The sequence below is a fragment of the Crocodylus porosus genome, unplaced genomic scaffold (assembly GCF_001723895.1).
Source record: "Crocodylus porosus isolate Cpor-Errol unplaced genomic scaffold, CroPor_comp1, whole genome shotgun sequence".
Taxonomy (NCBI): Eukaryota; Metazoa; Chordata; order Crocodylia; family Crocodylidae; genus Crocodylus; species Crocodylus porosus.
The window spans coordinates 1,147,739-1,173,407 of NW_017728922.1; the positions used below are offsets into that span (position 1 = coordinate 1,147,739).

At 48.9% G+C, this 25,669-nt stretch overlaps 1 protein-coding gene across 1 annotated transcript in view; it reads right to left on the minus strand.

The window, feature by feature from the left end:
- Window positions 1-25,669, minus strand: part of CTNNBL1 (catenin beta like 1) — a 66,238-nt gene that overhangs the window by 21,918 nt on the left and 18,651 nt on the right. The window contains exons 5-11 of the mRNA XM_019539511.1: window positions 23,120-23,217; window positions 21,239-21,332; window positions 19,910-20,001; window positions 16,610-16,682; window positions 16,313-16,371; window positions 14,965-15,113; window positions 6,596-6,777 (exon numbers count right to left, since the gene is read on the minus strand). Coding sequence (XP_019395056.1) covers window positions 6,596-6,777; window positions 14,965-15,113; window positions 16,313-16,371; window positions 16,610-16,682; window positions 19,910-20,001; window positions 21,239-21,332; window positions 23,120-23,217 — 747 coding nt within the window. The remainder of the gene's footprint in view (window positions 1-6,595; window positions 6,778-14,964; window positions 15,114-16,312; window positions 16,372-16,609; window positions 16,683-19,909; window positions 20,002-21,238; window positions 21,333-23,119; window positions 23,218-25,669) is intronic.

The following is a 25,669-nucleotide window of genomic DNA, read 5'->3' on the forward strand; positions in this document are numbered from 1 at the left end:
TGCAAGCAAACAGGAAGGTGGCGATTTGATGTTGCCAAGGACAAAAATCAAAGATGTAAGGGCTTTACAGGAAGGTGTGGCAGCCTGCGGCCTGCAGAGCCTTTGGATTTGGCCCAAGGATGGGCACGGGGCTCTCCCTGCACTCTGCCAGGCAGGTGGCAGACAGAAGTAGCAGTGGCAGCTGGATCCCAATGTCTGCACCTCTCAGACCTAATCTGGGGCATTTGGGCTAGGAAACTTTGCTGACACCGGCTCGACAGGTAAGCAGAATGGTGTTTGCAGTTCTTTGGGCTGGCCAACTGGGCCAGACACTCAAAATATTTTGAGCTCATTAGAAGGGGTAGCCCTGGGCCAGCGATCCCCTATTAAAACTGACATCAGAAGCTGAGAAATACTTAACTTGAGGCAGTTTTGCCATCTCGCACTAAAAGAATGATTTGTAAGGCAGATTCTTGTTCCCCCACGTCCTCCGCTGTTTCCCATTTCCCACACCCTTACCCTCTAAAGGGCATCAGGATCCAGGCATAAAAATCAAACTAAAAGCAGTACCAGACTGATGCATCCCCCTCGCAATAACAGCATTGCACATGGTCACCAGAACCTCCACTACCCCCCAGCCTGGAAATCACCACATATATCAATTTTATGTAGCATGGACAGAGATGTCACCAAAGGACATCTTTGTTGTATGTACAAATATCAAAAGATAATACATGCAGCAACAAAACAGGCAGGGGGTTGGACACGATGATCCTTCGGGGTCCCTTCTGATGCTACAATCTATGAAAGACTCTGAAATGTTGGCATCACAGATAAAGAGAAACCAGCTGCAAAGTACTGGCATAAAGATTAGCATTTTCTTCTCATCAGAACAGACCGTCTACACGATATTATTGCCACATGCAATAGTACAGATCACTGGAGTATTTTATAAAGCAACTGCACCCCTTCACCCACATACAACATTCATGGAAGGACGGCTGAATGAGGCAAGGCACAAAGATCCGCTGCATTACACTCAGGTACTTTCTAGTTAAAGGTAGATATAGGTCATACCCTAAAAATCTCGCATTAGGAAATTCCAGCAGAATAACGGAGATTACAGCAAGAATAAATCCAGAGAGGTCAGGTAAACCTCAGAAGTGAAGCTGCAGCGTGGAAGTGTTCCAGCAAGAAGAACAGAGCAAGGGATTTTTCATTCTTGTTCCTTGCTATAAAATGTACTAAAAAAACCCAGCAAGCCATGAGGAGTGCTAGTCCAAGCTGTGAATAAGAGACCCTACAATAAAAAAAGGTATTGCCTGTTGAGCATCATATAACAGTTATATAAAATGGTGCCAGCATTATGGAAAATTGAGAACAAAAATGTCATTATTTCTTTCCCAGCCCTGGCACCTTCATGCTAGTTTTTAGGAGATAAATACATTATAAGAAGATATTTCTATAAAATTTAATTTGGACTATAAAATTCTGCAATAAATGAAAACTGGCCAAGCTGAATTGACAAAACCATAAATACCCCAGTGAAAAATCCTAGACCCAGAACAAGAGCCTCGAGGAAAGAGGATAAACATTCTTTATGTACAATCGTCCGTGTGAAACGTGGGGTTACTTGTGCCTCTGCTGACGGTAAAGAACATGAAGGAGCCTTTGCCCATCACTATCCTGAGCATCAAGAAGATTTTATGCTGTGAGGAGGAGGCCTCAACCATCCCCAGCGGCAACTGCCTCGCTGTCACATCCACAAGTAAAGTCCAGATTTTGAAACAACATATTTAAACCCACAGAGCTCCGGCTGCTGCTGGAAGGCACATGTGCCTTGGCAACAGCTACCTGCTGAAAAATGGAGCATCAGGGCATGCCAGGTAAGCATGGCCTCGATGGACAAGAACTACTGATGGATGTGTCTGCTATGTCGGCCAGTGCTGAATGAAGCCTTGTAACAGGGTTGTCATTTAAGTGGTTGTAATGAGGCTCTAAAGTTAATAGCCCATTAAGATGTATGAGGGAAGCTCACACCTCACCGTGCAATTGTTCATGTTCAGCTAACTGCAGTCTCCACAGCATTACAGTGAGCTGGCTCACGGCATGCAAGCCGCGATGCTTTATTTTTAATGAAAATTGATATGATGAAGCTCCAGTGGTTAACACTGTAAGAAAACACTATTACCTCTCCAATTCTGACTCCCCCTCCCCATTTCCAGAGGAAATAAAGGGTCTTTTCCACCTGGCAGTTCCCATGTGCATTCTTCTTCTGGAGGAGAATCGCTCTCATTTTTGCACCACCTCTGAGCTGGGTTGGACAAAGCATTTGCGGGGGAAGGGTAACTACCAGCATTTCACATTTTTAAAGCTCTTCTGAAGTCTCGTCTCTCAGGAACGTAAGAACTCCAGATGTCTTGTATTCACCAATCCCCAAGCAAAAAGTGTTTTCTTTAAGCTATTTAAATGTTATGCTATTTTAACAGATGCAGTGATACCAGGGTAGGGAAAAACGATGACACATCACAGACACGCAACTATAGGCACCAATATTACCAGTAAAGACTACAGCACTGGACTGAATGTTTGTAAAACAGATGCAGAATAACAGTGCCTGCAATGGAGGGCTCTGAAACCCAAAGAGGCCAAGCCCTGAAGCAACAAGTCCTGCAGGAGAGAAGCTCTAAAATGTCCATGTCACCAGCAGAGACCCAAGACCAGAGACCTGAGGTCCCTCTGGGAAGCTGGGGAGGGAACAGAAAAGGCCCCCACAAGGCTGTGTGGAGCCAAGATGCTCGGCACTTGGACAGGCAGTGGACAAGAGACAGAAGCAGTCAAGACGCACCCGGCTAAAGGAGCCCAGTGGCTGAGGACAGAAGCCCTGTGGCAGCATGAAACCACTGGTGGAGGAACGGCTGTCCCCTCCTCGCCACCGTCCCAGACGCCAGGGCATCCGTGGTGCTGCGCCTGCCTCCCCAGCACAGGACGCCAGCACAGGAGGACTCTTAAGAGAAGTCTTTGCAAACGCAGATTCGTGCTGTCCCAGAGGAGCAGGTGGTGCGTGGGGCAGAAACTGCTGTTACGGAGTTACCAAACAGCGCAAGAAGCTCAGCGGGGACACGGTTTAATCCTCATTTCACAGAAAGGGCCTGTTCGCAAATGGCTTAATGTCATTCTTAAGATTAAATACTGTTCACTCCTCGCACAGCTCGTTGCTTAAGCTCCTACTGCAAAGCTGAAAAATCCCCTTTGCAGTTTTCAGGTCCAGGGAAAACAGACCCCTCGGTGTTAGACATTAGTCTTGGGGGGGGGGTTATGGCACTTATGTGGGTGCGAGGCCCCTCATGATACAGATGTGATCTAAACCCTGCCCCATGAAGCTTACTCACTCATTTCAGACAGGCGTAAAGGGAGATAAGACGTGAACAATTCCAGCTGGAAAGGGTCAGAGGAGAAAAAACTCGGAGGGGGAAAGAAAAAAAATCAGGATAGAGCAAAGGACTGAATATTGTAGCTGACCAATTTATTGAAGAAAACACAGAGGAAGTCGACAGTTATAGGGAAAGAAAGGAACAGGTGGAAGACGGGGCAATGAAGGTTGGGGAAGTGGGGTGAACTGGATGCAGTGGAAAAGGAGGTGTCAGGAGAGCAATGATGAGAGGCTGGTGGGCAAAGAAGAGACTCTCTGCACTGTATTAGTATCAAGTGGGGAGGAGGCCCCATGGGCACCAGGGTGGGTGAGGTTGCCACGATCGAGACGAGGACTGCTTTGACTGCAAAGGCAGCAGGAAAAAGGCTGGACTGTGGTGACACGGCAGGTCCTGCATCCGCCTCAAGGACTCTCCTCAAGGAAGGAGCGGTGGGCCTGGCACAGGACCTCCGAAGGAAGCCCATGAACTTACAAACAGGAGAGAAGTGTCTCGAGGGCTTGTGTTTAACTCAACCTTTTCTGGCAAGTGAAAAGAAGAGAAGTCAAAGCCGGCTTTGAAGAAGCTTCCAGTGGCAAAGGCAGCTCTACTACACCTACGTACCTGTCACCGCTGGATCGCCGGTGGCTGTGCAAACTGCTACTAGCAGTCCAACAGCCCCTCCTCTCCTCTGCACTGTCGGTGACGCTCCTCAGCCTCCCCTCGCTCCCTCCTAAAAACAGGCAACCTATTCCTGTACCCGCTCCCAGATCTCACCACAGCAGCTGTCGCCTCTGGTATCACCCCCATGGTCGACGCATGCCATACGCCAGAAGCCTTCAGAGCTCCCAAAATGAGGCTGCTCCACTCCCATTGAGCAACAAATATTAGCAGGCCACTGACACAACCCCAGAGTGCAACGTACTCCTGTCATCCCAGGAAAAGCAGAGGACGAATGGACCTGGGACTCACTGATTCTCAACTGGGAGATGCAACCCCTGAGATGAGTGTGCGCACAGGAAGTTATTCAGTGCCCCCGTTCTAGCAGTGACTGCCTTCACGTCGGTGTCCCTGAGCACTGAGCGATGGCTGCTCCAAGTCCCTGCTGCCGGCACATTTGGCAAGGTGAAGGCACGTACCTCTCCACTGCTTGCATTCACATCAGGACAATGGCCCCGACAGGCTCCAGGGGAATCCTGTTAAACATCTCAATTAACTTAAATTGCTATAAACTCAATAACTCACCTGCCCAGTGATGCAAAACAAAGAAAATTGGACTTACTAAAATAGCTTCTTATATAGATTTTTTTTCTCATAAAAACCCACCTCTGGACTCATGTATCCGTCCCCATTTCCTTTGCACAGTAACAAGCGAGAACTGTGTGAACAAGGGGTCCAACAAATGCTACTCCTCTCCCAGGGGCATGACTCTGCTTCCCATTACATGACTAATGATTAGGAACTTAGTGCTCTCGCATGGCCATGAAAAGCCCTAGCTAATGCTCTTGAACCTGCTGAGGAAGGGGGCAGGGATTACCTGCAGGCTAACGATGAAGCACTTGAAAGGTGAGGTGGTTTTCCCAAATCCACAAACCAAGTCAGTGGCAGAGGTCCTCCTCGTTCAAAGCACCGGCCCTCCTCACAAGGCTGGGCTGCCTCTCCAGCTTAGAAATTGTGTTTCCTGGCAGGAAAGAAACCACCCCAAATCCAGCATCCAAGCGCCTCGCCAAGCCCCTCTGCGGGTTTATTTTGCAAACCCAAGGAACACCCGGCAGCATTTCTAGCTCCGCACAGCCCACGCCAGGTTAGCAGCACAAACGCAGAACAGATCGCAGCACCTGCGGCGGTGTCCTTTGCGCATGTCAGTGCTAGGCCAGGAACTGATGCATCGGCCTGCAGGCATGTGCCCTTCCCTCGCCAGACACAAGGACCCAGGAAAGCAGCAACACCTCCCACCCCCATGCAGCCTTTGCATTTTCTGCTTTGTTTTATCGTCTCCCTCTCAGTCCTGCTGTATTCAAGATGCAGAGCTCATCTCAACAGCTATTACAGCCCAAACATGCCTTCCAGGAGCTGTCTTGCCAAGCCATTGCCTTCATTAATATAATGTTATCAAATTTCTAATGCTGGTGCTCTAAAGCAAATGTACTGTTACTGGCTCACCACTGGCCCATTTTTCAAGAGGAAAACAGCTGCTCACTGAATCTGTCACTTCTCTTCCAGGCCATTCCCAACTCGCACACAAACCGAGCACGGGTTCGCCCCTCCGTAGCTTCTGCAAACCGATCCAGACGCAGCAGAGCACTCTGCCCTGAGCAGTTCAAGGCTCGCTCTGAGCTCACAGGAGGCAGACTGGCGCTTCAGTTTGGCTTTGGAGAATTGCAGCTCATCTCCAATTACTCCTTAATTACCAAGATGGTCTCTATTGAGAAGCTCTGAATTTGGAGGATCTGTAACGCTGCTGCTGCGCCATCTCCCCCCTTCCCCACAGCCAACTGCAAACATTTATGATTGATTTTCAACTCATATCCTCGCTGCTTTGCCAACAAATCGCCATTGCCCTTTGGACACCTACACCACCTCGCGCAAGCTCTGAAGGCGACTCTCAGTATTTACCATTTTCCCCCAAGATGCATTTCCATTATTTACCACATCCAGAAAAACAGTATAATTGACACGAGCAGCAGGGAGAGCCTGGCTCAGCCCCAGTTCAGGTGATGGGGTCTCGCAATCCTCCAGTGAAGCATTTGTAAGGCAAGGTCTCCCCGCAGAGAGAAGGAACAAAGAGAGGAACTTTAGCTGTGTGTAGTTTATTTCTGCAATGCCTCATGTTCATCGAGTCACACTTCAGTGCTCAGAACCATGAAGACGCTGCTTCTGAGCTGACATTTGTAGTTGCCTCATTACTCTTTTCAAAAGAGTTTTGCATCAAAGAGGCAGAGTTTCAAACGGCAGATTCCTGTACACATGCACAGCAGCTTATTAACAGACACAGGAAGCAGAACCACTAGGAGCTGCTGGCTCTGAAGCACAGCAATTGCATGAACAGTTAAACACTGCAGCTAAGCAACTGGGCAGGCTTTTGGCATGCTGGGGAGGAGCGATAGGGCTGGTGATTTATTCACAAGCCCCTGACTGGGCTTTCCAGACGTCCCCTCCCCCTTCCACCACTCGCCACAACAGGACGGACTCTAGTTCAGTCCTACCTTCATGTTCCTTTTCACTGGTTCCAACTTTCTTGATCTTCTTTGGGGATTTCATGAAGAGTGGGAAGATGGTCCTCAGGCCGAGGATGTCGACAAACTTGTGACAGTTGTCTGTGCCCTCGGGTCCAATCATGGCATGGTCCAATACCTTCAGGGCACTGCTGCGAGAGACCTTCTTCTCTCTGTGAAAACAAAGTACCCCTGTTAAGGAGTAGATGGCTGCGGGGAACGGTGGAGCAAAGCTTTAGTCATCCTTCTTTAACGAGCCTGCATGCAAAGGAGGGATTAACAGTGGGAAAAAGTCAGAAGTTGTGCCCAAGTCCCTGTACCAGCTCTGTTTTGCTACCAGCCACAGTGCTAAAGCCATGGCCCTTTCAAGTCACCACGAAGGGCAACATTATCCCTCGCTTTCCTACCTCAAAAGCAGCCTCTCTTCCAGGCTACCAGACCCACAGCTGCACACATGGAAGGGAAGGGCTCTGGCCAGAAGACGGGACACATGGAGCAAGCGCTGCTACCCCAGGGGGTAGAGAGTTCGAGGGGAAAATGTGGTTAGCAACCTCATCTTCATTCCTGACCGACGACAGCCCCCATCATGAAAACGAGGACTCCTGGTGCCCTCTGCTACAGCTGCACTCAGGGCCAAATGGAAAACCCACCTTTTTGCCCAGACGGGCCTACAGTGGGATCCTTCTCTTCAGACCACTCTCTTTTTTTAAAGAAGGAGACTCTACCCCTGCTGCTTGCTGGCAGGGAAGGAAGAGAGATGCTAGTGAAGTACCGGGAGTCTCCCATGCAGCACTGAGGAGGACGTGGAAAGAGAGAGGACCACTCCTGCAGTCACAGTACACCGAAGAGCAAACTGCCTGGCACAAACTGACCCGGGAAGCAGAGCTGTTCCCACTACTCTCTGCGCCGAGCTGCATTTGAGAAAAAAGGCAGTGTCCTCCAAAAGGGGGTCGCTGGGGATCTCAACGGTCCAAACAGGTTTCTTTTACCAGTGTAGAGGACCCAGGAAACACTAAATCATGCCTCAGCTCAGCTGGGAGTTTGGCTCCCATTATAGAGGGGGTCAGGATGCATTCGGGTGCCTAACCCTACCGGCTTCTACTTAATCAACCTGCTAAAGCTTTGGGCTGGGGTTCCTGGTTCCCACACAGTAGACAATCAGCTTTTATCATGTCTATTTAGATTAAACAGCAATTAAAGAAGCAGCTCTCCTCACACTGATGACAGCAAAAAGTCATTTATTATCACCAGTCCATAACACAATTTTTTTGTCTAAGGTAGAATTCAAAGGCTTTGCAATGTGCCAAGTTCCCAGCTTGGCTTTACTAAGGCAACAGTTAGCAACTCTAATAGTGGCAAAAATCACTGAATTTTTTCTTGCTGGCAGCGATTAAGTGTAGTCTGGAAATCTAAGCCTCCGGAAATCGGATTTCAGAGGTAAGCAGATGGATTTTCAGCTATTTCATTTTAATATGAATTTGTAAATTTTAATATCTGTAATTCACATTGATGGCAGATACCTTCTATCCATCTTGAACCAGCAACACAATAAGGCAATAATTCCTTTGAGGATATGCTTTAAAAAAAACCAACCTGTGAAACAAACTGCAAAGGGAGCCACAGAAACATTTAGCCAGCAGAACAAATGAATCAGACAAACATTAGTGGGAGGCAACGTGAACCAGAGAACAAAAGAGTCTACCACGCTCCTTTGGAGGCCAGCCCAGCACTGCAAACTGGACTCCCACATGCTAAATATGCTCACAGACCTCACCATTGTCTGCTTCCAGGGTTGGGAGCATTTCTCCAACACCCCCTCCTCTAACAAACATATAGCAACATGTATATTTAATAAAAGAAAAACCCTGGAGAAGCAAGATGCTCCGCTCCACACGCTTCTCCCTCTGGGCAGGGGATGAAAGAACAAACAACACATGACAGATGTTTGTCACATTCTTTAATGCACTACTAGAAGGCGCTCGCCTGCTATAGCAATGAAGGCAGTAAAAAAACCTATATACTGTATTATCAAGCATGCTGTCCACTTCACTCTGCATGCATTCCCTCTCCTGTTAGCTAACGGCCAGGCAAGAACATCTACTCCAAATTCAAACCCTGCCTTGTGGCTGTACCCCAGATTTGCACTGCAGCTCAGTAATGCAGGATTGAGATTGCAGTGGGAAGAAACCTTACTGGAACAAACAACCTACCAGTCCAGACTGGGCAATCGCCCTGAACCTTGGTCTCTGACCGTGGACATGAGATGCTTCTCAAGACACTCCACGGTGGATAACAGCAGAGAATGTCCTTTGTAACCTCTGCAAGTCAACTACACAGTCCTGGGACATGACATATATGCCCCATCTGAAATATTTTATCTTCCCTACTGTAACTGCGGGTGTTTTGTTAATCTCCACTATGATTTTGGCCTCAATCTTATCCTGTGACAAAAGCTTCCGCCTGTTCATTATACATTGAAAAGAGTCTGAACTGGAGGTTCGACCTTTTCCCTGCCCTTCCCACTGCAGACTCCTTTCTCCCCACCCTCACCCCAGCCAGGTCAAGGTAATAAAAAGCTAACAAATAAAGTAGGTTTTTTGGCTGGACAGCCTAAGAAATGTTTTCAGGGGAAGTAATTGCATATTGATCAACATTTAGGCAGGTTGCACAGAGCTGATCTCTGGAATATTCATTGGGTTTAAGTTCAGGCTTTTAGAGATCAATAGCTGTTTGACTGGACTGTCTGGGGTTGATTTTATTTGAAATATTTATTCTACTGGAGGGCAAGCAGTTTATCTTAGTCTCATCTGTGTTTATTGAAGTATCTTTTAGCTGAGCACTAATTCAAAACACAAGCATATGTGAACATCCCCAAACAGAGAATGGCATAAAAGGGGGGCTCTGAAGCACAACTTCATCACGGCACCTTCCTCTCGACTTTCCTTTACTGCCAGCTTTGGGCAAGGCTATTCCTTCAAGCAGGTCAGGTGTTGAGCTGCCCTAGACTCCTGCAATGGCATAAATGCGAAGCAAAACATCTGCCCATTTTGGCAAAGTAAGGTTTTCATTCAGCCCGCCCCGGGGTTTCTCCCCCCTCTGAATGAACATCTTGTTCATCAGGTCTGCTTGGAATTAATACACATTGTGGAGAGACGCGCCCAGAGCCAGGTGGAACAACGGCAGACCCCCTGGTCGGACTAACAATCAACCCCATTCACAAACAGCTATGGACAGAAGCCCTGCAGACAGCCCCCAGCAACACCCAGCCTGCTGCATGGGCTTATTCCAGAAAGATTTCTGTCCTTTGGATTTTTATTTTCACTTGGTGCAGAAAGCAGAAGAGACCGTGCACTAAAAGCCTGTGCATTCAGGTTTCCCGGGGACCCACATGACTACCACTGAGGTTACAGCACCACACGTGCCCAGGACTATGCTGGCCTCCTTCAATTACCAAAGAATCAAGGACAGGCCACTTTCAGTAGCAGAATGCCAGGCTGGCCAGACCAATGGTCAAAGTCTGCAAGGCAAATGCTGTGTAAAGTGGCAATTTTTAATTAAAAAAGAGATTCAGCGAAGAGGCGTGCTGCATTTCCAAGGGGCCATTAGGAAGGACAGGACAGCCAAACATAAAAGGATTTTCATAGTCATGAAAGATGTATCTTAAAATAGCTATAGACAAGCTCTGTGAAGCAATGCATGCAAAGGCTCATTTGTCTTTTGTGTCTGGTCCTGCCCACTCTCCCCTTTCTTCTGCTGCACAGTCAGCAACTGTTTGTGTGCAGGTCAAGGAAAGCCACGCCGAAGTGCTTTGGAGGAAGGAGGTCTGTTGTGCAAGCAGCGTGGGATTTGGTGAGCCCAGCTTCTTGCTTTTGTCTGCGTGCATAAGCACCTGCGGCTAATGATGGAGACAACCTCACCTCCTCCTCCCTGCACAACAGAGATCCTGCTTGACACGTCCCTGGGGAATGTGGTGGTCGCTTCTCCCGTGAGCCAGAACATGCTTCCACAACAGAAGTAATAAGCCTCGTGTCAATGTTTTCAAGGAAAGTGACAACACAATTCCCTTCTCCTCCCCGTGCTGCTTTACGGAGTACGCTGCATTTCTGTTGCTCAAGGCAGTGCTGGGGAGACTGCATGGCATAAAGCACTTCCTGACCTGTAAAAAATGGAACTGCTCATGAGGAGTGACTCTAATTGAATGTGACATTTCGATACCTCCTGCTGGTGGCCACCATCTTGCAGATAAATTATCTCATTTGTGACATCAGCAGTCGGCGGCGTAAGCAAGCCTCCACTCCAAGGACAGGTGCATCCCCGAGCAATTCTTTGCCTTGCCTCTGAGCCCTGTTCTCTCTCCGCTGCCCGCAGCCTTGGTCCCCACTACCTTCTTCTCTCCCAGACTTTCCACTTCTGCTTTCCGCAGATCTCTCCCTGGGCAGACAGCACGGCCCAGCTGCACTCTGCTGACACTCTCATCCAAACCTCATCTCCTCTTAATATGACAGCTCCAACTGCCCTTACAATGGCTTCAGTCTCTGACTGCCATGCTGCAAGTGTAGACTGCTGCTGTCCACCTTCTCCATGCGCAACAAGACAACCACAGCAGACATCCTTGGGTATCACCACTACATCCTGATCAATTTTAGGACCCAGTTTATAATGCCTCTTGGTACTGAACGCCTTGTACTCACTCCAGTCTCACAGGAATCAATTCTTCACGCCCTGTTTGCTCCCTCTTCTCTTCAACAACCCGTGCTTGCTCTCTTCATGCTTTCCTCCAGCCGTGGCACTGCCAGCACTAGTCTTCTCAACAGTGGTCACCCTCTGGGGCACCCTCCCTTAGACCTTGGCTCTGACCTTCCATGCCACTGAGTCACCCTTTCACATACCTCTGTTTCCTTGGCCCTTTTATTTCATTTAAACTCGACTAAGCCTGAGGAGCATTTTAGCATACAATTAATTATTCAAAATCAAGCGCACCAGCCAAAGGTCCAACATAAAAAAAGGTGAAAACCATTTTCCACTTGCTTTAATTAGAGCATGTGTCCTGTTCCTGTTGAATATCTTATTTAAAAATGTATTAGCTGGAGACATCAACCCTGCAACTGTGATTTACTTGTTACTATGAGACTGGAAGAAAGCACACAGCCCTTCAGGGAAGTGGGAAACAAATTTACTCAAGGGGTGAGTTTCCTTTCCTGGCAGACAGTTTAAATCTAAGTCTAAGATAAGCCCAGTCCCTGTTTTTGTTCCATTATTATCCATGGGAATCTTGAGTCACTATCTGTTAAGCTAAATATTCAGCTGAAGGCCACAGCCTGGCAGCTCCAGACATACGATTCGGAATGGGAGAGTTACCCGAACACAGATGTGCTGAACACACTTGGAAGCAGTAGATATCGCATGCAACATGAGTTTAGAAGTAACCAAGATTTGAGCCAGGACTCTCCACTCCCACAGCTCACCCTCTCCCCCAAATCAAGTGAAGAAGTCTTCCATTAGAACTACTCATCCCTTCATCTCTATAATCAAACATAGGCTGTGGTACAAATATTAACTCCCTTCACTGCAAAGAAAGGCAAAATTCCAGGTCTCTCTCACCGATCTTCACAGGCAGCTGATTGAAATGCACAATGTTCCACCCTCAGCGTGGGTGATGCAGTCAATTATTTTTAGCAGACATTTCTCCTCTTCCCTCTTTGCCAGCCTTTCCTGCTCCTTAACGAAGGTCTGCAGACAATGTGCTAGCAAGTTTAGTGCTCTATTTACAGTGCTGATCTAGGCTTTTGTAGGCACCATGTGAAATCACAGCCAAATCTCACAGCAGCATCACTGTTTGAGCAAAACAAGCAATTGTGAGATTTCTCAGCATAGCTCTGTGGCTATCCCAAGGATTAGAGAGTACTGGATATTACCCAGTCTGCCTAATAGCAGCCATGCTGCAGGTGCCCCGGCTCTTCCTAGATTGTGTTCTCATTGATTTCCTCCATCCCAAACTCACACTGCTATGCCCAGAGGCTTAAATGCTGCGCCAAATGTTTTCCAGTCCTTATATGAAAAGAGCTATGGAAGTGGAGTGCAACCTGTTATCTCTGAGGCTCCCCCATTTTATCTGTGCTGGTGAACTTAGCAATAGTGTTACTCATCCCCGTCTTCGTCTACTTCACAGGAAGCAATAATAAGCAAGCAGAACCCACAAAATTAACTGCCTTGAGGAGCCAAGTGACCCTTGGGTTAACTCCAGAGCCTCCCAGGACTGCAGACCTGAGCCAAGTCCCTGAAAGCGCCAGTAAGGGGCAGTAAGCAATCTTGCACCTCTCTGCAAGCAGAGATCCAGCAGCGGCAGCCTTGGAGCAGAAAGCTGGCATGAAGCCCCGGACCCAGCAAGGGACATAAGCACACGAATGGCTTCATGCTTCTCTGTAGCTCCTCTGACTTGACGTGTTAAAGTCACATGTGGTCAAGTGGGTAGGACCTGGCCATGCTGTTATCGGGGCCTGCTGTTCCTCCATCGCTGCAAACACTGAACCAAAAACACCAACCCCAGAGAGCATTTGGGAAGCACACGCTGACATGTGGCATGAACAAACACGCTGACAGCAGAGAGGGACAAAGGATTATGATCTAGGTCTTCTTTCTCCTTTCAAGCAGCCCCCTTTTGGTGCTGGAGAAAGGGGTGTGGAGGACGACTAGAGAGACAGAGCACAGGCAGCAGTAATAATGGCTTCAGTGGGCATCCTCACCCCCCATCTGCAAGAAATACCTCTTGGGGCAGATAGCTCAGTCGTCAGACCCAGACAAGCACTGCCATCATGTGAGACTTGTAGCGGAGGATAAAATGATGCCGATGGCAGTTGCTGAGGATGGGCACAGTCTAAAGAACTAAGCGGACTGTCAATCCAGGCTGCTAGGGCAACACAGGCAGATTACAGAGCTTTCCGATAGCCTGTGGCCCTTCTGGATAGCAGCAGTTCAAGGGGGCACCTCCTTGCCTGTCTAATCCCATTTATTATTAGACAGATGCGAGGATCTGCTTCCCAGCACACACTCTAGAACAAGCCCACCTTTTCCCCAACTCCCCTCCCTGCTTTACTCCAGAGCTAGAAAAGATGATTTACTGGGGCTGCCTGCGATCACAGGGAAAGCAACCTTTAACCCAGGAGGGCTCCTCACAGCCCCACACTCCTTGCATCCAACACCACTGCTCTTCTCAGAAGCCGGCCCAGCCATGCAGAGACCACTAGCAGCTAAACTGTGCTTTGTCCTTCACAGCTCCTTTACAGCCACTAAAAAAAGCACCCAGGGAGAAATTCTCCCCTTGTCGTAATTGTCCAGCAGGGACCCCGGAACGGAGGACAGTACACAGCGCAGCCCAAAAAAGGGAAAAAAGCCATTAAAAATCTGACTGCTAAGTCCCGCCCACACAGCACAAGAACTCCAGGTAATTAGTTCTGCAAGAGGAGCCTAGCAGCTTAGTATTAGAGGCAGGGGGAGGCTTCCCTCTTGTCCTTGGTTTTGGAGCTTTTCTTTAATTAGCCTTAAGAAAACCCAGTGCTCTTATCTGCATAATCCTTGTCTATGGTTATTTATTTGGTTTCCTGCTGCTGCACGTTACTGGGCCATACGCTGCAGGACTACATTTCTCATTATCATTCGCTAGCCAAGTGCCACAGGAGGCTCAGAGCCCCGGGAAGAGCCAGACAGCCCCATGGCATGCAACGTAGGCCTGGGGTGCTCGGACTAACCTGGGGAACATGCATGTCTCTATAGGGAGTAAAAGCAGAGAGGGGAGAGTGAACAGGAGGCTCTGGGAGCACGAAGCCCATGTGCACATTGGAGGCTATGCTCCAGAAGTTTCGTTTTAGTTTTCACAACAAAACCCACCCGCCAAGAGGCTGAACACTGTGAAATTAAAGCCTTGCTACAGATGCAGGACAAGGCAGAGATGACAAGGGGCTGGCTGGATACACAAGCAAGCACATAATGCCAGATACAGCAGTGAAGGGATTTCAGCGGGGAGTTCCACACCTTAAAGCCTTTGTGGTCCTGCATCTGACAGCATCAGATGGGGAGCCCTGCAGAGAGGACAAGAGTACCATCCAAAGCCGTTCTCTGGACACATTACATCTGCAACTATGCACTCACTGATACTGCTAATGGAGCCAGCTGGGCAGCAGAGATTTGGGCATCCTTCCCACTCTTGTAGCAGTTACAGGGGAGGCTGTTGAGGACAGACAGTAGAATGGGATTTATAGACCTGAGAAGGCCCAAGCGACATGGAGGGGGAGAGAAGAGAGCAGAGCACGTGAGCAGAGAGATGGCTGAGAGAGGGTGGGGAGATCAGGAAAAGCCAGCCATACCTGAGCATGAGGTTCATCAGCTGCAGCCCCTCCCCCTTCAGGAAGCGATCACGGTTGGAGCTGAGCATCAGGCAGGAGCAGAGAGAGTCAAACAGGTTTTCCATCATCTCCTGTTCCTCTGCAGTGCCGGGGTTGTGTCGTTTGAAAACCTACAGGCAGACAGGGACAGGAAAGGCACCCTTACTTCATTGCATGTGTGCTCTGCATCAGTGTCCACACTAACAGTAGAGAGCATTCAGCTTTGGTCTTCAGCATGCACGCTACAGCTTGGCATGGACCTGCCACTAATGGGAGCAGCCATCCCCTCGATGCAGTCAGAAGACCTCTGCTGCCTTAAGCACCTTGTTACACGGAGTGAATGACAGCTACCCTGTCCCAGCAGGCCACCAACAAGCAAGAGCAGTTCTAGGGCAGGACTAGAGGGCATGCTGGAGAAAGATGGCTGGGGGCTCCTCCAGTCAATGGAGCAGTGGGGGTACTGCTGCTAGCCAGAGGAAAAGCAGAGAAGCTCTTAAATAAACAGCAGAGCAGTGTAAAGAGATCAATGATTATTTGGAACCGCCAAGCAAACGTTACCTCTGGAGTCCTTCATTAGCACCTTCAACATGTATTCATGCCATTCACAGCCCTTGCCCAAGCAAATTGCCCAACAACCACACACCACTCCTAGCTTGTCCTATTTATTCTTCTGCCCACCAAAAACAAGGCCTTCCTGGCCGCCTCCTCAGCCCTTCCTCTTTGTGGCACAAACCCCAGGCCAGTTCTTGCAAAGTGGAAGGGTCAAAAGACATAGGATTTACAAGATGAGGAGGCAGGAGTGAGAGGCACGATGTAATCTGAATCAAAGGGAGGTGGTGACCCCCCATCCGATCCTACAGTGAATGTGTATTCCGGCCCCTCTAGCTTCCTGCGACTATAATACAGAAGGCTCCATGCCAGTTAACACCAAAAACACAGCTGAGTGAAGCAAAGATGGTGTTGAGGGGAACTACCTGTACCACCACTGGTTCAGGAAAGAAGAGGAGAGACCAGCAGCTGAGCCTGCTTCAGAGGGCAAGGGAGTTCACATGGGCTAAGAAACTGAGCAGACGGTGCCACCAGAACTCTGAACTGCCTTGTGCCTCAGCAGTCCCATCTGTAAAATGGGGGACAATCTCCACCTAACTAGCAGGCCATGCTGTGTAGAAGTTCATAGGGCTCTATATCCATGTACCTACTTTAAGCATGATGATGATTTGGCATCTACAAGTTAACAAGACAAGTGCTACCCCCAGCACCTGTTTTACTCTTACGTCCAAGCCACAAGTCTCTTGATGGCAGGCAGGAAGGAAGGATGCTAATTACTCACCGATAACTGCTGAAGCAGCACATCGATCCCGTCCAGCTCCCCAAGCAATTCCCTGTTGTCTGGGAGGGGAGTTGGGGGAGAAAGAGAGAGAAAAAATGAAGCTAACTGTCAGATTTTACAGCCGTCTAACACTGATACATCACCAAACAAAATCAATATGGCTTGACAGAGTACAAAAGCTGCAGAGAGAGAGAGGGAAAGCAAGGGGAAGCCAAAGGCAGAGGAGAGTGCTGTCATGATTTGAAACAAGCCTGGATCCTATCCTAACAGAATATCAATACCGGAGGCAGAGCTCACCGTCGTTGTTCTGGAGCAGAATAGCCAGCACCTCACTGCAGTACAGCTTGTTGGCGTCAAAAGGCATCTTTGCCTGTTGGAGAAACATGGATTGAGAAAGCCGTCAGGGGCCCTGCTCTGGGTGTTTATTGTGATTTATGGCATGTGCTAATCAGATCCCTCGCAATGCATGAGCAACATTTAAAAACAAAACACAAACAGCCGTAATTTTGCAGTGAGACACGGTGCCAAGAAAAAAAAAAATTATTCTTCCCAGTGGTTTAAGGGGGGGGCGGAAAATCAACTCAGATCCCTCCGACTGCCTCCATCAGCAGGTACACCTGGCAGTCAGCTCAGAACGACTACAAAGCAGGGCTCCCAAGACAGCCTGCCACCACAGCTTCTCGGGAAAAGCCTCCATGCTGTGACAGATTTCCCATACCTGCAGATTATGCACAGCTACATACCTGCACACCCTTTCCCCCTTGTGAACAGCCTCCACCAAGAACTGGATTAGCATAAAATGTACCGCAGCGATGCTATCCAGAGGCAAAGGCTGACCGTCCGCACCTGCCACAAGGGCCAAGCTGCCGTGGGCAGGACAGCATACAAAGTGCTTGCACTGCCACACTGCAGGCTGCCTGCATGCTGGGGCATCAGTCTGCACCATGCATCAGCTGTTGCCTGAAAACCTGGAATTCTTCTCCTGGGAAGAGGAAAGTCCCCCACCAGGCACCACGCAGCCGGCTTTATTTGTGGAAGCCGACAGGACAGCTCAGACATGCCCGTGTGAGAAATGGACTGCTACAGAGGGTTGCAACAAAACCACAAGTTTTTTTTAAAAAACCTAATGCTTAATTCCCTCCCCCTGGCCCCCAGGCTGCCTGGCTACTAGCCTTCCATTCTGAAAGAGGAAAAAAAAAAATCACATTAAAAGCAACAGATATAAATATTACATTAGTCTCTCTGCTTCCAGTGCAGAGTGACTTGCAGTGTCAGTGAGAGAGCTCTCACCTCACTCAGCTCTGCTTAGGATAGTGGCCTTTGTCCGCTTGGCCCTCCGCAGACTAATAATGTACAGCACGAAAAAGAGCAGGAAAGCAGGAAAACGCCATGTGGACATGGAGCCTGTGGCTCAGAAAGACCCCCCCCATGATCTGCAGACTGCAGCACTTATTGCAACCATGTGCCCACTGCTGAAGAACAAGAAGCACTGGAGGTAGAACGCGGCAGCCATCTGGAGCTATCAGTACTCGCAGCTGATGGGGTCAGCGTGTACCCACTCCTGCCGTGTGACAGGCACTGGGAAATACAGGCTCCCTGCGCTGTGCCAAAGCAACACAACACTGTTTTTATGTGGAAGAAGCACAGGATAACACCCCCATGTCAGCATGTGGAGGGAATTTGGACAGGCAGAATGCAGTTAGTCAATTTGGAAGACAGCAGTGCACACTGACCATTGCACGGTTAATGACATCTAGCCAGCCTCTTGGTCCAAAAGGCAAGGCCTCCAACAGCAGAGAGCCCTGCCCAAATGCAGAGGCACTGGCTTAATACTGTATCTGTGAGGTGGGCATCCCACACCTCTTCTTGGACAAGACAGGTTCTGTGCTTGCTACCTATCTGGAGATGGCATCTGTTCATCAGCGAGCTGATACCTTCTGAGCTTCCCCAGCCCCAAGTGCATCCCAGGGAAGCACGCACACTTCACTCAGATTAAAGTATACAGCTCAAAAGCAGCTGGAATGACCTGCTCCAGGGAACAAGCTGCCACACAGAACGCAAGGGAACCAAAAGGCCACGCAACGCCAGGGAAGTATTTCCCACCCGACACTGCTGCATTGCGCGGATGGCAAGTGGATGCGTCTGTCGGGGCTGAAAGATTCAAACCAGGCAAGTGCTGCCAAAAGCAAAGGTCACCGAGCAAGCTTTCACTAGCGTGTGTCTCTCCACAACGACAGCTTGTAAGCAAGAGAAAACGCTGCCTGATCACACTTCACCCAAACCCAGATGAAATTAATGCATGTCAGAACGGAGAAAACACATGGATCCGGCATCAGGCTGCTCAGGCCTTTAACATTCACATTCTGTTGTGCAAACCAGGGGACTCCAAGTTGTGATTATTTTGCTTTCCCAAGTTTCTAAGTCTTTCAGCTGTCAGAGTAATTACAAAGCCAAGAACAGGCTTACCTGCCTGGAATAAAATGAGCTTGCCTTTTTTTTTGTTTTTAAGCAAAAGAAATATAATTATGTTCCTACCTACAGTCAGAAATTATAGGCTGCTGCTGCTTATGAGTACGTAAGGGACACAGGAGCATTTGCAGACTTCTGCAATTGCTGGAATGTATTTTGTGGTTCACTTGCCTCCTGACTGGAGAGATATCTCTGTGTGGGAGGCATGGCAGCACCTTCCAGCCACAGGTGCCATCTTCTGGACACAACACTGAAGCCTCGACCGCTACAGCTCCTTCAGCCACTTCACACCGGAAAAGTGATTTATTACAAACTACTAAAATCTACTTGCAGGCTATTAGTTCGTTTCCTGAAGAACCTCCACCACTTCCCCCCATGTTAAGGAGCCTCATCTGACAGCTCCCTGGGGATGACTCCATGCTCTTGTTCAACAGCCTCTTCAGAGCTGAAAACATCTTGCCGTTTCCTTTGCGGGTACCCAACTGATGACCTGGAGGAGCCCTTCCTATACCTATGCTCATTCCAGCCCACAGAGGAGTCTTCATACCTGCAAGGCAAGGGGGTCAAGGCCCTGGTTCTCCCTTTGGGAGTTTTCCCCCTAGCCTCTAATGGCTTTAGTACAGAACAAAGGTTCCCAGCCACCGGGCCAGGAGCCAGTACCAGGCCGCAGCAGGTTGGTTGTTGGGTCGTGGCACGAGCCCCCCCCACTCAGACCCTCGTCTGTCTGCCCAGGCAAGCGGCTTCCAGGGTCACAGCTGAGTTTCCAGGGTTAAAGCCAGGTTGCAGGGGAGCCCTGGGAGGGAAGCATCTGGCTCTGTGCACCCCATCCTGCTCCTGTCCAGCCACAGTAAAAAAAAAAAAAAAAGGTTGGGAACCACTGGCATAGACAAAACCAGCCCAGCTGTTTTACTTTGCTTGTCCACCAGCACTTCTACGAGGAACCGGAATGACTGAAGACAGGGCACAGGTAGTACAAATCAGCAAGGAAGCATGGAGGACTGTGAAACCCGGACAGCCTAGGAGTCCATGCCGGCCCTAGACCACTGGTGCTCGTGAGGCCTGGGCACCACCCCAGGCTCATCAGTTATGCCTCTGATACTACCTGAGGACAGGAGGGGAATCGCTCACCTTTAGCCTCCTGAGCAACCACTGCAGGAGGCCCTGCTGCGCGGCTTCTGTGCACATCTCCGGCCGGAACTCCGCCATGTTCTCCACAATTGCTGAGGACACAGAGAGAGACCAGAGCTCAAGCCCACACGGTTTGTGTGCGTTTCCAGCCCTCTCCTCTCTCAGCTCTCCCGTCCTTCCCACCATTGCCCTGCTCCTTCCAAAGGTACAGATCTCATTTGCAAAAGTTCACATTTAGAAAACAAGGCTGCAGAGTTGCTCTCAGAGTACAGCAGCCTCAGTTCCCTCATAGCCAAGGTAATCTGCCTGCAGACAAAGCACCCTCAATCCCACCACCCACCCCTTCTCCTGAGCGAGAGCTCCAGTATTATTTCCTGGGGAATTGCTAACTTACAAAGATTAGCACCCACACAACAACATTAACAAAGACCTCAAAGGTCCTTACTCTAGTGCCTCATTCCTCAAGCTGGCAATAAAGGTGGGGAGCCAGAGAAATGAGGACACCTTTGAGTACGAAATTGCTACAAATGGTCTGCAGGTCATTGGGACTGATGGCAAAAGAGTGGGTGCGTGCATGCAGAAATGTGAGACAGAGCCTGCTTCACAGATCAGACTCTCTGGAAACAGGGCTTCTCGGAGAGAGGCATTCAGTTTGTTCCAAGCCCCCCACTTGAGAGAGAGGGAAACAGTGAAGTGCTTCACATGGAAACAAACAGCCCTGCAGCTCTCAGACGGCGGTCCAGAGAGAGCTGGGTGGCCCTGAGAGACCAGAACTCCTTGTTTCCAGTCCCATGAAGAGAGGACCACTGTGTATTTGCTTTCCTTACACTGACTTGCCATAGAAGCTGTTTGCTGCAGCTGCCAAAAAGTACCATGAAATGCACAAGTAATGGTCTGCGCATTATTAAGGGAACAGGAGTGTTCAGTAAACCACCACCTCATCAGGCACAGGTCTGAGGGCTTCAAAGTAATTTTCCAAGAGACAATAAACTAAAAACTAAGGAGCTCAAGGAAACATGATTCCCGAAAGAACAGATGTGACAAGCAAATATGTTTTTTGGTGTACCACAAACCTGCATTTCACACATCAGAGCCCCCTCACTTAGATGCATTAGGAAAAGGAGTCTCTCTCCAACTATGTTATCTGTTCAACAGATTTAGGCTTTACTCCTATCAAGCAAAAGTAAAGCAGTGCTGAAATGACATTCACACCAGCCCTTTCCATCTGTGGTAATGGCTGAACACAGAAATAAAGAAAAACTTGTTCACTCTTCTGTGGACCATCATAAAAAAAGTGAGAAGAGATAGTGGGCTGGAACAGCCCTTTACCGAGTGTGTTGTGGACTCCATCTGCCTCCTCTTTCACACCTTCATCCAGGCGCTCCAAATTCTGGACCAGCAACGCCACAACCTGGCCATCCACCTGGGGCATTGGGGTCACGGGAAGGCAAGGAGAGAGGATGGTAAGGACGCGAGGGGAGTAGGATGAGAGAGAGAAAATGGGAGATCTCAGTTAGTACTAAGTAAAGAAACACTCCAGCAACCACAGTTCCCACCAGGAGACATTAACAGTCATGCTCTGAAATCCCAGAGTGAGCAAAGGAATCAACTCGTAAACCCACCCTCATTTTCCTTAATTAAACAGACAGTTTTTTGCATGTCAGATAAACCAGAAAAACACTTGAAGGGAAACCATAAGCCCTGTCACACTCACTACTCCCTGAACTGCCCGCATTGATTTATCATCTGTCTGAACGCTACATACTACAAACCCACTGGGCAGCAGCTGCCTGTCCACTCCAAAAGCAGCTCCCCTTCCCGCTGGTTCATCAGCACTGCTCCTGTGTTTTAGTTCCACCCCATCCCTGGGCTGGCTAGAAAGCAGATGAAACCATGCCTGCAAGGGCAGCTTTGAAATCCAAAGGCCAGGCAGTTTCACAGAGCAGAAGTCTTATATCTACAGGCAAATCTAGGGAACAGTAATATTATTTCAGCTTTCCTTGCGTGGGATGTGATAACAGAGGTCAAAACCCTGGATTTTTGATAGGCATACTCACCTAAGCGAGGTGGTCAAGCCTATACCACAAATCAACAGCAGAAATGAGACTCTAGAGAATCTAACTAGGCCCCAGCCCCAAGACCAAGCCCTTTAGGTGCCCAACTTCAAAGCTGGCACTAGCCAGAGTCTGACAGCACCACATTTGGCTTCAGATGTGAGGACAGAAAACTAATGCATCATCCCAACTCCACACCTACTTGCTGAGTGCGGTTTCCTTTAGCATCAGCAAGTACAGAAACTTCAAGGCTTGGTTCGCTGTGATCAGTAATGTAACCACACCCCCAGGGGCCTGCCAAGACTATACTATATCCTTAAAATAAAGGAGCCATCCCAAAGCAGACAGCTCACATCTCCCGAGGAGATGACCAACCATTTTCTTTCAAAGCCGACAATAAAACCTCGAAAACCTGGCTGTTGTTAGTGGGCCAGTGACAAGGAAAATGCAGCAAGAGCTTTTGTTCCATTTACTAGTTCTCAATGCATTTCAGAGAAAACATCATCTGTACCTGCTCCTCTCCTACTTCTTTCATCCACCAACCTTTCCATGAAAGAACAGCGCGGAGGCCAGCCAGAGGAACTCAACTCGGGGCCACTGTAATTAACCTTTGGAAGGTAACATTATAGGGACTAGACAAGAGGGAGCGAAGGAGAAGATGCAGCTGTGTTCTCACCTCGCTCTTCCAAAAAACAATTCCCTGTCCCCTTAATCTCAACATAATAGTTACAGAACAAGATAGAGCCCAGCACTTGCACGGGCAGCAATTTACCAAGAAAAAGCCTGAAAGGAGAAGGGATGTATACAACTCCTGCTTTGCTGGCATCGCAGGATTGTAGACCATGTGGACTGGATGGAGCTCAGGAGGTCATTTAGCACAAACCCCTACTCAAAGCAGGACCAGCCCCAACTAGATCTTCTCCACAGTGTATTTCTGCTCAGCCTGACCTCCTCCTCTATGCACAAATCCCATACAGTACAAGAAAAGAAACTACAACACTTTAGGCCTTTTGATGGAAAAAGGTATCTCAAATAGACAAGCATCATGACAGTATTGCAGTGCCAAGAAGCATGGGCATGGAAAAGATGGTGGACCCTGAGCAGGTAACCTTTTGCTCTCTAAGGTCATGTTGATTAGCATGAAATTGGTACTCACCAGAGCATCTATGAGGACCTCAGCTCCCTCTTCACTTTCATGGAGCGTATCTATATCAGTCAGTTCTTGAAGCAGATCCACCACAGCTATGGACACATGTGGGAGGCATTAAGGATCGCCAACATCATAAGTGAGACCTTGTTTCTCGCCCTAATACCACAGATCTGTTCTTGGCCCAGCCGCCAGGACCAAAATAGCAGAACAGGGAACAGTGCTATTGTTTTGGCTTTCCTTGTGTAGGATCGTCATAACAGAGGTCAAAACCCTGGGTTTTTGATAGGTATACTCACCTAAGCGAGGTGGTCAAGCCTATACCACAACTCAGCAGCACAAATGAGACTCTAGAGAATCTAACTAGGCCCCAGCCCCAAGACCAAGCCTTTTAGGTGCCCAACTTCAAAGCTAGTATTAGCTGGAGTCTGACAGCACCACATTCCAGATCAGGGCAGAGGAGAGGCAGGCATTACCATGGCTGCCCTGTCCTTAAGAATACCAAAGCTACCAAAACCAGGGGTAATACAGGGACATTGTGATGTGCCTGTTGTGTCTGGCAAGTTCACTGCTCTTGGTGCCATTTTTCTACCCCGAGATGTTTAAACCAAAGCCTCAAGAATTCATATAGCCGATCATCCACCCTCTGACACTGCAGCAACTGCTGAGACTGAGCGGGAGAATAGAGAAATGCATTAAAATAGCGCAACTTGCACACCCTTACTAACTCAATGCGGCGTGCACCCTGCTAACAAGGCCGTAATGCCAGCCTCCTTCTGCCCAGACTCTTCAATTAGGGGCATGCTCCTGGAACCACATGCCCCACAGGAACAGCAAAGATCCTGCCAGCCCAATTTTCACTCATTAACACAGGCTGCATAACACATGGTTCCCTTGTCTGCTGCACCGCTCTCTAGTACAGCCAGATATATTCCATCTCATTAGACCCACTCTCCTATTCTCTCAGACACACTGATCAATCCTGCCCAATACCCACTGGGGCAGAACGGGAAAGCTAGTTTTCGAGATGTCCTACATATTCGTTTCCTGATGGTTCTCTAAAAAAGCAACCTCCAGATTTCCTTGTTTCTGTATTTGCTCATGGGCACAAGCAAGAAGAAAGGGACTTCCACATGCCGCCTTCTGTGTTTCATCCACGCAATGACCTAATCTACCAGGTTCAGGAAAACCTGCAATAAAACTGCCAATTTCCTCCCAAAGCCAGCTCATGGGTAGGCACTGCCAAATGCCCTTGGCAGCAGGCAGCACTCCTTGTCTAGGAGGCAGCGCTCCAGAAGTGAGCCGAGACTTGCTCCCCACCAGGAAGATTTAGGCATACGTTTCGTTTCTAGACGGCTGTCAGAGCAGGCAGGGCCCTGCTGAGGCCCATGATTAGCTGGGCTGACACAGAAACACAGAGATGCCTGGAAACAGGTCAGGCTCTGCTCTTTTGAAGACAAGAGTCAGCTTTTGAAGTGCCCAAGGGACTTAAGAACTGGAGTCTCCTTGAAAGTCAGGGTTGGCTTCCTGGAGCTGCTTTTGAAAATTTCATCCATCCCCTTTAGCACCGAGGCAGGCGTCAGAACTGGAAACCTTTATCCAGGGAGTACTTTCAGCATCACCAGAGAAGCCTGGCTTCCCCCAGGCTACACTGCAGTCGTGCAGCAATCCCTCTAGTGGACAGCCGGTAATTCAGTTTCCATGGCACTTTTATCCACAGGGCCTCTACCTAGGCTGCCAACAAAAACACTGGCCACCCCAGAAAATGCGGGCCAGGGAAAGGTTGCTCTCCTCATTTCACTGATTTAAAGTCAGATCTGCCTGTCATTCTGCACCCGCACCTTTGGCATTAGCTCAGTGGAAGGGCCACTGGTTTTACTGATAAGCAAATCACTGAGGATTACGCACCCCTACCTCTCCGCCTGCTCTCTGCATAGGCCTTCCAGGGATTTAGCTTAAATCAAGTGTAGGCAACGATCTGCTTAGCACTGCCTTTGGGAACATTACTGTACACGCTTCTGCCAGTTAGTTGGACTAAAGGCCCTGGGAAACATGCATTTAAAGCCCTGTTTCTTTGAGGTCTAGGTACTTTATTTTATCTGTTTCTGATTTATTTTTTTTTGCTGTGGCAATAACACAGCATTCAAGCAAGGCATTAATGCAGACTGTGCTCCACTTCCCACACAGCTGAACACACTTCAGCGCTGTCTGTAACAAGAAATACATTTTCTCCCAGGGTTACAGCTCACAGGCCAAATTTCTGCCCCCAAATTAATTGACAGACACGTAGCAAACCTTTTTTAAAAAGGAGGAGCTAGCAGTGGAAATGCTGACAAGCCCGCAACAGCAACTGTGACCTCAGGACACAGTTTTTCATAGCTGGAAGGACAAAACAAGCTCTATTCCCAAACACTGCGGCTCTTAAGGTCACTGTGAGCTTGCCCTCCGATCCCAATCAAAATCCCCACAGCCTATGTTTTCCCTGCGAATGACAAATTTCAGATAACCTTTCAGTGCTGTGAACACTTTACACACAAAGCCTGCAATCTCTGCTGAAGG